This window comes from Rhineura floridana, chromosome 18, assembly GCF_030035675.1.
Source record: "Rhineura floridana isolate rRhiFlo1 chromosome 18, rRhiFlo1.hap2, whole genome shotgun sequence".
Classification (NCBI taxonomy): domain Eukaryota; kingdom Metazoa; phylum Chordata; class Lepidosauria; order Squamata; family Rhineuridae; genus Rhineura; species Rhineura floridana.
In genome coordinates this window covers 24,327,519-24,340,369 of record NC_084497.1, presented here as the reverse complement: position 1 = coordinate 24,340,369, position 12,851 = coordinate 24,327,519, and the positions used below count along the sequence as shown (strand labels likewise).

Genomic DNA, 12,851 nt, shown 5'->3' with positions numbered 1-12,851 from the left:
GGTGCCATTCATGGATACATCTATCATGTGTTTTCTTATGCGTTACTAGTGAGGCTTGTACTGCAGGGTTTACATTGACATAGAACATTCCTTCCTCACAATATCCTTTTAGGCACACCTTTCCCCTTTTCATTATTTCACATTTCTTGTTACTAAATAACACACTATAATTCATTTGCAATAGTTTTGAAACTGACAGAATGTTGTTAGTTAAATTAGGCACGAATAAAACATTTGTCATTATTGTTTGTAAAGCACATAACTGTACTGTACCCTTACCCATCACCTGTTGTTTAGTGCCATCAGCTAAACTCATGTCTTCATTAGCTGGCACCATTGTTTTAAATAGACTTTTATCTTTTATCAGTGAATGGGTGGAACCTGAGTCCAGGACCCACAAACTATTGTCTCTGTTAACAAAGTCTTTTTCATTCTTTGTCTTTGCACTCACCAACTGCACGTGTGAGGGTTTTCTTCCGTCCCTCCTCCTTCTCAGTAAGTCACAGTCCCGCCTTAAATGATGCAAGGAGCCGCAGTTGTAACAAGCTTTAGTCCCAAAAGCCTTTATCTCAGTCTTTTCTTTTCTTTCACTCCTTTCGTTCCGTCCCTCTTGCCTTTGTTTTGTTTCTTTTCTTCTCTCCCACTCTTGCTTTAGTTTGTCTGCAACATATCGAAACGAAAGTCCAGCATCGGGCATCGCTTCAAGTGCGCTGATAACAGGATTCCAAGAGTCATTAAGTGTTGAAAGAGTGATATAGATCTGCTGCATTTCAGAGTGTTCCACTCCCCTTTCTTGTAATTCTACAAACAGGCTTGTAATGTTCATTAAGTGTTCTGACATAGTTACTTCATCAGTTAGCTGCATTCTGTATAGTTTTCTCGCAAGACTTATTCTACTGCTAGCTGTTTCTTGAACATAATATGCTCTTAAAGCAGTCCACATTTCTTTAGCAGTCTCTTTACCTCTTAGAAGCAGTAGTTGCGAGTCTCCAACAGCTAAGATAATTAATGACTTCGCTCTTTCATCCAAGTGTAGCCATTCAGCAGGTGGTGGAACGGAGGGGGGTTGTTGGTCAATTACCTGCCATAAATCTTCTCTGTTTAGATAGGCTTGCATCCGCAGCCACCAGCATGAGTAATTTCGTTCAGAGAGACGTTCCAGTGGAATACCAGCCAAAGTTACTCCAGTCATTCTTGCAGACCTCTTATCACTTTGGTTTCCAGGCAACACGGTTCTCTATCTCTGCTTTGCCGCTCTCCCACAGCTCACCAGCTCCTCCGGCTCAGCTTCCTTCGGTTGTCCGGCGTAGCTCAAGCTTGCTCACTGGTTTTAACTGGGTGTTACTGGTTTGGAACTGGGCCCATAACCCTTGTAGAGTGCAGCACCTATTAACCAGTATAACCAGTAGAGTCCAGTAGCATTTTAGCTTGCTTATCAGTGCCAGTCGCCAACCGAAATAATAGACCATCAGCCAAGTCTTCAAGAAGAATAAACTTTACTGTTGCTATAGGCAGTTTATCACACCGTGCTCCCTCTCTCTCTCTCTCTCCAACCAACTCTATAACGCCTTCCTATTACCCCCACACCTCTGTGTGCTCATTGAAGCCTTTGTATTGCTGCTTCTCCTATCCGTTACAGCTGCAGCCTGACCTTGGGCGTTTCTGCCAAGTGCTGTCAATTAACGGCTTCACTGTGTCTTTAACTCCTAACGGTCTTGTCTGGAACTGGCTGTGTTGCCCACCTAAGCCTGACACATTCCCCTGTTTACGTACGCTCGCTTCACAAGAACGGACACTTAACGGCATGACGCCACCGCCCGATCAGTTTCCAACTACAAACGTTTTCTTAAAATAAGGCCTACTGTGTTTATTTTAGTTATAAATGTGTTGTTTACATCAGTTATGCCGGTATATGACGACTGCAGTGCAGTATATGCATCAATAAGTGAAAAAAGGTAGTGCTTCACTTTAAGTACATTTTCGGTTTACGTACTCGCTCTGGACCCATTGCGTACGTTAATGCGGGGTATTCCTGTATCAATATTGAACAAATATTATAGCAGAGGGCTTGTGTAGCCAATTCAAGTCCTTGCAATTAATGGGTCTAAGTTAGCCATGCCCATTAATTTCAACAGGTCTGCTCTGAGCTGGGTACACAACCCAGTGTCTTTAACAGACCCCAGTTTATTTTGGGTTGGGTTTTTTTAACATTTTCATCATGTCGTGTCTCGTAAAGACAGGCCTTTCAAACCGTACAGTATGGCTGTCAACATGCTAGTCGCCAGAGCAGTTTCCATTAGCCACACCTGGAGGGGAAACCTGATCTCTTGATCAATTACAAAATCGCTTTGAAGTTGAATTTTAAAAAAAAGTCATTTGAGCTCCCACCGGGTTTTACAGTAAAAAGGGGCAGGGTTTGACTAACACCATGTGCCCCCATTTTCAGAAGAGAGAGGTGGAGATGTATTGGAACCGGCAGAACAGGGAATGTGTTTTTACCCTATATCTTGCGATCCCAGGGCCCCTGTTCTGACATTTGCCCAAAATGCCTGTGCTGGCCAAGAACAGCAGGGAAATCTGCAAGAACTGCAGTGGAGCCAAGCAACAGACTCAGCCCACAATGTATGGATTCCAGAGCTTAGTCTGGTGTTACTTCCGCCCCTTTGCCTTTCATGTTCCTCCAGGGAAAATTACCCCACCAGCCTTCTGGAAACCAGGAGCGCTCAAGCCTATGTTTCCTGTACCACCACTGCCTCTTTGGTTGGGCCTCTCTGGTTATCCTGCAAAGGGTTAGCGGAGAAATGCACGTTCCCGGAGGATGGGGCCCTTCAGATGGAACTATTTGTGCTAGTGTTGCAAACATTAAAACAAAAAACCCACAAAAACAGAACTTCCCTGAACCAGAGAGTATATAACATGGCCAAGAGTTTGCAGATGTAACTCCTGCATCCCCCACTCCAAAAGCATTCTGGCCTAGATCCAGTCCCTGAGAACCAGATGCGAAAAGACAGGATCAAAATCCTCCCTGATACCCTTCATCTGTTGTTCTTCAGGCCCAGTTAGCACTTGCAATAGAGACCTAGCCATTTTTACAGTCTCCCATAGGAAAAAAGGGCCAATTGCAGTATGAGAACCCCCCAAATAATTTCTTCTTCTTCTTCTTCTTCTCATTATCATTATCATTTATTATTGTTGTTGTTGTTGTTGTTGTTGTTATTGTTGTTATTGTTGTTGTTGTTGTTGTTATTATTATTATTATTATATCCTGCCCTTCCTCCAAATGAGCCCAGTGTGGCAAACATGTCTACTAAAACAATACAATAAACACTTCTAATAACAGTTAAAAACAATCTTCTATATCGCTTTAACACAGTCATGGCTTCCCCAAAGAATCCTGGCACTGTAGTTTACCCCTCGCAGAGCTACCATTTCCAGCACCCCCAGAACACTACAGTTCCCAGGATTTGCTATTTTATATTTTTGGCAGGGGAAGCCATGACCGTTAAGCAGCATAGGAGGCTTTGAATCCCATTGCACAGGCGCTGGTTTGCTCCTCATCAGTGTGTGTTTGTAAATAAACAGATATTAACGAAACCCCTGCAGTATCACTTTTCCTGCTGGAAAAGTTCTGCCCCCAAAACGTGCCACCAGCCATGGAAATGTGTGTGTGTAAAATATTATTAAGAGTTGGGGCCCCTGTTATCTCACTAATACTATGAGGGTTGCCTGTAGGCCTGTAGGCCAGGGATAGCCAATGTGGTGCCCTCCAGATGTTTGGCACTACAAGTCCCAGCATCCCTGACTATTGGCTATGCATGCTGAATGGGGCTAATGGGAGCTGTAGTCCAAAACATTCACATGCACACTTCCCCCTAGTATTTGCCCTTTTGGATGCATCACTCGGCAAACTGCACTGCAAAATTCAGAGGAGTGTGAACTTTGAAGTATGGCTGTGTTTTGGTTCACCAAGTGCAAATTGGGTAGATTCGCCTTTAAATGCGAACTGAGCTGAATTTCTTCCAATCCCTAGTAGGCTTTTGCTTGGACAAAAGTCAATGTCGCTGTTTTCTGAGCGATCTTCCGAGAGCTGCGAATTAGGAGGAGAAAGGAGGGGGGGGAACCACAGAAGGCAAGGACAGGGGAATTGAGAAAAGCCAACAGCAACAGAATCCAGGCAGACATCTGGCAGAATGTCAAGGCGTGGAAAGCACAGCTGGATTTTGTAAATGCCCGAGAAAATTAATACCATACCCAGAAGGGCGGTGGGGTGGAGTGGAGGTTGTTTTTGGAACTCGGGGCCAGCAAAAACTCGCTCGATTTACACTGTTACATCAAAAGGGGCTTGGGAGAGTCTTGCAGGGAGGGGAAAGTGTTGTTCTGAGTGCTTGTCTGCCATGTAGACATTGAGCAGCGAAGTGTTGGGGAGAGGAAAGCGGTTTGGGGCAGTGGGATGGAGAGAGAGAAGGTGAGGAGTTAAAAAAATGTGTAGCTGGGAGTAGCAGGATCACTGCATGTTGGTTGGGCTGTAAACTGCTGAGATCATAAGTGTTTTCAAGCGAGGAAGGAGACAGCAGGGAAGAGGAGGCTACAGAAAGTTGGATTTTGGGGTGAGAGGGAGGAAGAGGGAGGCATGGAGCACACAACCAAATTCCTCGTGGGTCTGCTGTTGCTGTTGCAAGGTAAGTTTTAAGGCATGTTCTTTCTGTAGATAGACTTTAGCTGAGCTGGATGCTTGGAAGAATTCCCTACAGGAAGAAAATTATATATATAATGGGTTGGTTTTGTGCAGAAAAGCCAGAACAGTCTATGTATGTATTAGGAATGTGTGTGTTTTCAGAGGAAGCATGGCAGGCAGAAATCCCACGGGTGAAACGTCACCAATGCATTTGTATCCTTGGGCATGGTGCGCCAGTTGAATTTCTGGATGCCATGAAGTAGCTGAGGACAGAAGAATCAGTCCTGTAGCACTGGGGTGAAAAGAACTGTGTAGGGTTTTACTTGTGCTTCCTGTTGCCACTTTTTAAAAATGGGCTCAGCTGCTATGCCCTTAGCTCGAAATGCTGTGGCTAAGTGCACAGAAAAGTCTAACAGATACTGCCTTTGCTGCCATGGCAATAAGCGGTGAGAAAAAGCTCCATTTGTTGTATTTTCTCTGTGTCGAGTTGCTGTTAAAAGCAGAGGAGCAGGGGCAGGAAAAATGTGGCAACCTTACTTGAACAGCTGCCCCTGCTACCATCTGGGGAGACCATGTGGTGTAGGTAGAAAGCTGGCTGTGATTTGTGTTCATGTCCCAACTTTTCTGCCATGGATTCAGGAGGAAAGCTTCTCTCTCTCTCTCTCTCTCTCTCTCTCTCTCTCTCTCTCTCTCTCCTCCCCATCTGTAAAAAGGAACCATCCAGTGTGGTGTAGTGGTTAAGGTGTTGGACTACGACACATAGCCATGAAGCTCCCTGGGTGACCTTGGGCCAGTCACTGCCTCTCAGCCTCATGAAAACCCTGTTCATAGGGTCGCCATAAGTCGGAATCGACTTGAAGGCAGTACATTTACATTTTTTATAAAGTATGCCACACATTGGAAGAAGGGAGAGGTTCTGCCAAAGATGAGGTACCGACTGAAATGGGACAAAGCATGGCAAGGCAGGAGAGGAGGTGACAAAAGATGGGCTCCTAGAAGCGTTAAAAGAATTTGTATTGGTAGATTAATCAACAAAGAGTTCAGTTGCTTAACTGGGTGAGGGCCAATTGTAATTGGTAAGAGATTTAGGACACACAATATTTTATGAAGCTCTTTCTAACGTGTTAATGTGACCAGGGAAGAAAAAGGAACTATTGATGGAGTTTTCTCCTTCTATCAATGAGTGATAGCTTTTGGTCTATCAGTTTACATTTAATCTTTACAGTAACTGGACAACTTTTTATACACTTTGTCTTCTATAGACAGATAGATCAGGGGTGGAAAGAAAACCATGGATTTTGACATAGAGCAGGGAAGAGTTTGACAATAATGCAAATGTTGAAGCTTGAGTGATTAAGGAAAGATTTGCTTAAGAAAAGTAGGGGAGAAAAGTTTTTTTAGTGCAGACAGATGTGAGGTTTTGACTTACACCGAGTTCCTACTCATGCCAGTGAAGCATTCTGTATAACCTAAAAGCTTGCTTACAAAACTATACTCTCTTCAAAATTGGTATGCTAATTTGTTTATTTTTGCCATCCGCCTTTTCTGTCTCTTTTTCTCTGGGAAATGGAAATAGTTACTGGCCCGACATCTCCTAATGAGACAGATGGCCAACTAGGGATTTGAATCTAGGGCCTCTTTCAATCTTACATAAGTTAACGCCCTTTTATGCCAAGCCACAAAAGTTGTTTATCCTTTCCCCCTCTTTCTGCTGCAAAGTGTTGTGGCGGTGCCTTTTTCCCCCCTAAAATGAGGTTTTGCAAACACATCCAAAGCAAAGAGACTTTGCCTGGGGAGAGTCTAGTGGAAAATTACGGGGGGGGGATTCAATCCAGTTTGCATTCAAAAGTGAGCTCACCAGATTTGCAACAAAACACAGCCATCCTTTGAAATTTGCACTTCTCCAAATTTTGCATTTCAGTTCTCTACCCAAGTAACTTGCATCTGTTAGGATACATTGTACCTATCAATGCATATATTAGTGAAAATAACACAAAACTGCATTTTATTAGGGTAAGTTGCTTTGTAAAAATCCTATATTAGGGAGAAATGTGTATAGCAGGGGAAATTTGCATGGGAAATGTGAATTAGCAAACTAATGTAGAGAAATGAAAACGGGGGGAAATAAGCTGAGAAACCAAAACTGACATATTTACTAATCCCCCAAATTTGCCAAGGTGTGTAGGACTATGGCTGCTATCTTCTGCTTGTCTGTTTCTTGCACCACATGAAGCGAAACTGAAGTTATTGAAACTGTTAGCGTGGCAAATTATGACTGATTTTATTCCAGCCCTGCCCTTTGATCCAGTATGTTCCCCAGGCAGCTTATATTGAAAATAAATCAAATTCAGTTCCCTCGGAGCTGCATCTCCCCAGAGATGGGGACCTGAGCCTATGCTGATATTGCTGGACTATCCATGCTCCAAGGCCGTTGCTATTTTTCTAGTAGGATTCAGTCACATGCCTGCAAATTCAGGTTGCGCAATTCAAGTAGATTGAACGCTCCTGTGCAATAAACCTACCTTCCCCCTAAAATAATAATAATAATAATAATAATAATAGATTTTTGCAATAAGGAAAGTGGTAGGAAAATGTTATGGAAAGTGAGATAACAGTTGCCTGAGGCAAATTTGGCTCCATCCTCACCATCCATGTCAAGCATTATCATGCCGCTTTGAACAGCCATGGCTTCTCCCAGTGAATCCTGGGAGTGGTAGTTTGTTACGATGCGGAGAGGTGTCAGGAGACCCCTCTTCCCTTCCCAGAGCTACCGTTCTCAGAGTTCCCTGGGAATGGGGATGGATTGTTAAACCACTCTGAGAACTGTGGCTCTGGGAGGGAAAGAAGGGAATCTCCTAACAATTGTGAGCACCCTTAACAAGCGACAGTTCTCAGGATCCATGGAGGGGAGCCATGACTGTTTAAAACGGGATAAGAATGCTTAAATGCGTAGTGCAGATGAAGCCGTTGTCTAACTGCCCTGCAAACCACTCAGAACGAATGCTCAATAAACAGCCAGTGTTGACTAACCTCCCAGCGAGCTGTGTGCAAAATAAATCAGGATGAATGCTCAATGAACAGGCCATCCACGCACATACACATCACCTTTTCAGTGAGGGACGTTCTACTAGCTGTTTCAATTTTTTTTTAAAAAAATTGAAGTGTCATAAGAAGAGCAAAGCTCCATCGAGCCCAGTGTCCTGTTTCCAAGAGAGGACAGCCTGGTGTTTCTAGGAAGACCACAAAGCACTGCATGAAGGCGGCAGCTCTCCTTTGATTGGAGGCTCCCCCGGAAGTGGCCTTTGAGCTACTATGCAGAGTGGAGGCGGGTCCAATATGGGTAACTGGGGTGTTTCCCACCAACCTCAGCCAATCCTCAGCCAGCCCCCCACCTGCCTGTTTTCTCACTTGCAACAAGTTCAAGAGGTGGCCTTGCCTGTCACCTCCTCCCGAGAGTCAGTGTTGCCCTTGGAGAACTTAGCAAAGAGGAGGATGGGGGCAAAGCCAGAATGACTTGCCTCCACCTCTCATTGGCTCTTGCTCTGCCTACCGTTGGGCTCCCTGCCTCTCACCCCACCAGCCCCAATGGGCGCCAGCTGCCACCACTGGCTAATAGCTGCTGATAGACACAACTTGGATGTGTACTTGGCCTGTGCCTCATCCAGTTTGGGTTCTCTGCATGACCCTTCCTTCCAAGAAAGAGAGAGAAAGAAAGCTTCTCCAAGCAATCTGTTCTGTGAGCATTCATCCTGATTTTTTGTTCACACAAAGCTATCACGGAGGCCTGTTCTTTATTGAGCATTCGTTCTGTTTTGTGTGCAGGGAGATTATACGACTGCGAGCGTACCTCTTGGTTTGCCTGCAGGGTGTTTATATGTCTTCCTGTTAATTGTTCATTCATCCCACATTTTTCAGTGCATTTCCCCTCCCCCTCACTTTTCTAACCTCCAAAAGTCAGGGTTTTTCTTTTTAAAGCGGATTTGTTGTGTTAAGGCAACAGAGCGCTTTAATCCTTTAATTATGCAAACCTAAACTTCCGGTATGTGCCTGATTCCCTCCTGCAAAAAATCTGGCAGCCCAGAGGCGGCCAGAGAAAGCAGGGGCTTCAAGGGGGAGGCAGGCATGGAAGGAGGTGGCCCCCCTACCCTCCCTACCCTCCCAGACGCTGCTGCAGCAGCAGGGGCAGTTCAGGACCCTTGGCCCAGCAGAGGAGAAACAGAACCTCACCCTCCTGCCTGGCAACCACCTGGAAAGTCTTACATCAGCTTTCCAGGGCTTCAGGCCTTCCTAGCTCTGCTACCCAAGTTCTGGAGAAGAGATGTCTGAAGGTTGAACCTGGAACCTTTTGCATGCAGAGCTTTCTGGACCCGATGGCCATGCGTGGTGCTTTACAGAGGAGGGTCTTGTATTGGAAGGGATGTCAGAAGGCGACCTTCTTTATTTTTTATTTTTTAATTTATTGCATTTATATCCCACCCTCCCTCCCCGTAGGAGCCCAAGACCTCCGTCTGAAATCCACAATGTGCAAGAGACGGTTTGCTCTTTCCTCTCAGTTCCTGTTTGTGCTCAGCCTCTCTTGCACTGAACATGCCCCCTTCAACACGCACAAATTTCACTGAATGCCAGGATTAGATATCTTCCCTTCCATCTAATCTGAACCAACAAGAGATGCAAAGAGCGATGTGAGTGACCGCATTGGCAGCTGATGTAGGTGCCTTCCCCCTCCCCATCATTTGAGGAGGGGATGCCTGCACTCTTTTGTGCCCCTGTCTGTTTTTCTGCTCTTTTACATGTGGTAGCCATGTTGCATTTTGCCACACCCCTACAGCAGCCATCTTGTGACTGGCACCTGCAGTGCTTTCTGAACATTCCAAATGTGCCCAGAGGTCCAAAAAGATTGGAGACCCCTGTTCTATACCCACCCTTTTCTTTAACCATCTCTTCTGTTTCTGGATGGGGGAGCTTAGTGATAAGAGCAAAGTGCTCTGCACAATCTCAGAGGTCACCTTGCGCACTAAAGACAGGCACTGTGTTCTGTCACTGAAGACAAAAAAGCCCTGTTTTGCAGGACACTCACAACCTTGTAATATATTTTCTGAACTTTTAATTACCAGGCAATTGCTTCAGCAGGCTAGGGCAACAGGCTCACTATCATGGCCCTGGAGTCGGATTCCTCATTTTCAGGGAGATGAGGGTGAAGTGGGCCAGTCCCAGAAGGGCTCTCAGATGAACCTGCTGGGCCAATGTCTTATCCCAGCCTGAGGATGTGGTACTGCTATCCTCTGGCTCAGAGGACGCTGCTGCAGTAGACCCAGGAAGACCTGAGGCTCCTCTACTCCATTGCAACAGGAGACTTTTTCTTGGGTTTAATGGCAAATCAAGGCCAAGGAAAGGCCTTATTATTGCCACCGCTTCGTGCACAGCAGCATCGTGCAGCCCAAATGGTGCTAACAACTAGGTTCCACCTGCAGCTGCTGCAGCTGCCATATAAGGACCCAGTTTCAGCTTATTCCTTGCTGGAGCACCTTTAGACCTCTGCATTTCCCCAGAGCTGTGCCACACCACAGGGCACAATAGTCATGTGCCCCAAGAGCAGTCTGGACAGAGGCACAGACGTTGGATGCATTCTCATATATTGGCCGTTATTCAGGGGGAAAAAACCAGTTAAATTGTGAATTGTTTTCTTTCCAGGATAGATTAGGCATGTCTTCGGGCTGGCAGATGCAGGTTGTTCAGAGGCTCAGTGAGGGAACAGGACAAGCAAAAAGAAGTGGTTAGTGTTGCAGTGTGTCTTTGGCCTAACACAGCAAAGCACATTCAGTCTTTGAAAACTGCTTTGTTGGAGTTCTACCTCTGTAAAGCACGTGACCTCTTGCAAAGAATGCTGGAAACTGTAATTTGTTAAGGGTGCTGGGAACTGTAGATCTGTGAGGAATAAATGACAGTTCCCAGGATTCTCTGGGGGGACCAATGATGTGATTTAAACGTATGGGGTGTTATGCAGCCCTAGTTACAGCACTGCTGCAAGCATGTCACAGCCCCCCCCCCCCCAGCCGCACTTGGATGACAGGAGATCTGGGTCTTGGGTGGTCTTTTATTGTGCTTGTAGGTAAACCTGGCACAGTAAAGTAATCCAGAAACAGCATTAAATGCTATTTTTAGCTCCAGGATCGTGCCGTTCAGAGGAAAAGGCACATCTGTGGAGTTTCCTGCTTTTTGAAAGGACAGCCAAACTTTTGTGTTATATGGATTTGTCCCCTATTGAATCTATGGGATCTGTCCAGGAGCCTGTGTTCTTTACATTAAATGGAAAAGGAGAAAAGGCACGTATGTTTTCACACACACATGGCACGGAAGGGCCTTTCCTGCCGCTGAAGAGCCAACGCCACGTTGTGACTTCACAATGGTAATGAGACTCAGGTCATATCCACGGCATGCATTGAAAGCACTCCTACACCGCTTAAGCTGGTATAGCACAGTGGGGAGGAGAGCCTGGCTGGGAGTCCAGAGTCTGTGAGTTCAAATCCCCGCTTGCGTCTCCTGGGTGCCAAGGGCCAGCTAAAGATCACCCCACAGTGAGTGGCTCAGGGGTTACGTGCCCTGCCACCTGTGCAGCCGTGGGCAAGCTGCGTAGTCCCAAGGAGCCCAGTTGCCCCCCAGCTGGCAGTTGCGGATGAGGAAGAGGCTGGCTTGTGCAGCTGTGGCAAGCTGAGCAGGCCCTAGCCAGCTGGGGAGGACTAGCCTCAGAGGGAGGCAATGGTAAACCGCCTCTGAATACTGCTTACCATGAAATCCCTATTCATAGGGTAAATCAGGATCGACTTGAAGACAGTCCATTTTCATGTCACTTAACCATTAGCATTTCTAAGTCCTCGTGAAAATTCATCAGCATTTTAGTGCAAACTTCCATTTCCATTTTCCAAAACCGCTTTCAACCGTCATGGCTTCCTCCAAAGAATCCTGCGAACAGTAGTGTGTCAGGGGTTCTGAGAGTTATTAGGACACCCTTTACCAAGCTGCAATTCTCAGTCAAGTTTCTAGCGGGCGGCACTTCCTGAAATGACTAGGACCTTGGACACAAGTTAAAATCCCTACTCAGCCATGACACTCCCTGGGTGACTTTGGGCCAGTCACAGACTCTCAGCCTAACCTACCTCACAGGGCTGTCGTGAGGATAAAACGGGGAGAGGTAGAACCATGCTTGAGCTCTTCAGAGGAAAAGTGAGATATAAAAATGTAAGAAATGATATAAATGCTAGAAGCGTACTCTTTTAAAAAAGTAAAATCAAATCAAATCAAATCTGGGGATTATAATTCATTCCCAGTGTGTGTGGTGGAGCAACCACCCCTTGCCCTCACCCTGGTGATGCCTCTACTGTCTGCTCAACTATCCACTCAACACATAAAACCGTTTGCCTCTGCTTGTAAAACTGGCAGCCCTGAGTTGCATAGCCTAGTATTAATGTTAGCTTCTCACTTATGAGAAAATGTATGGAACAACTTAGTTCCTCTCCCAGTCATTTGACAGAGTACAAGAGATGTTTGTTGTTGGCTGTTGTGTATATAGTTATTTTTATTTAACAAATTTGAAATGTGCTGGAGGAGAGCTTTGCGCATACCATGGACTGCAAAAATTACAAAATATTGGATGTTAGAACAAATTAAACCAGAACTGTCACTAGAAGCTAAAATGATGAAACTGAGGTTATCATACTTTGGACACATCATGAGAAGACGTGATTCACTAGAAAAGACAATAATGCTGGGGAAAACAGAAGGGAGTAGAAAAAGAGGAAGGCCAAACAAGAGATGGGTTGATTCCATAAAGGAAGCCACAGACCTGAACTTACAAGATCTGAACAGGATGGTTCATGACAGATGCTCTTGGAGATCGCTGATTCATAGGGTCGCCATAAGTCGTAATTGACTTGAAGGCACATAACAACAACAACAAAATATACTGCTTGATTTGTATACAAACCTCTAAGCATTTTGTTGAAGATTTATTGCTGCTGGTGCTGCTTCCTGCTGTTTCATTAGGGGAAGTCTGTGGGCTTTTTAAAATGAGCTGTTATATGTTTTTATTGTAATGTATTGTTTTTATTTATGCTTTATGCTGTTACTTTTTTTTGTACGTCACTTGGAGACCCTTTTTGTGGGCAAGTGACAAATACAT

The 12,851-nt window shown here is 45.3% G+C and overlaps 1 protein-coding gene across 1 annotated transcript in view; it reads left to right on the top strand.

Moving 5' to 3' along the window:
• Positions 1-4,102: 4,102 nt before the first annotated feature.
• MXRA8 (matrix remodeling associated 8) overlaps positions 4,103-12,851 on the top strand; it is a 31,929-nt gene continuing 23,180 nt past the window's right edge. Inside the window, exon 1 of the mRNA XM_061601372.1 lies at positions 4,103-4,679. Coding sequence (XP_061457356.1) covers positions 4,631-4,679 — 49 coding nt within the window. The 5' untranslated portion in view covers positions 4,103-4,630. The remainder of the gene's footprint in view (positions 4,680-12,851) is intronic.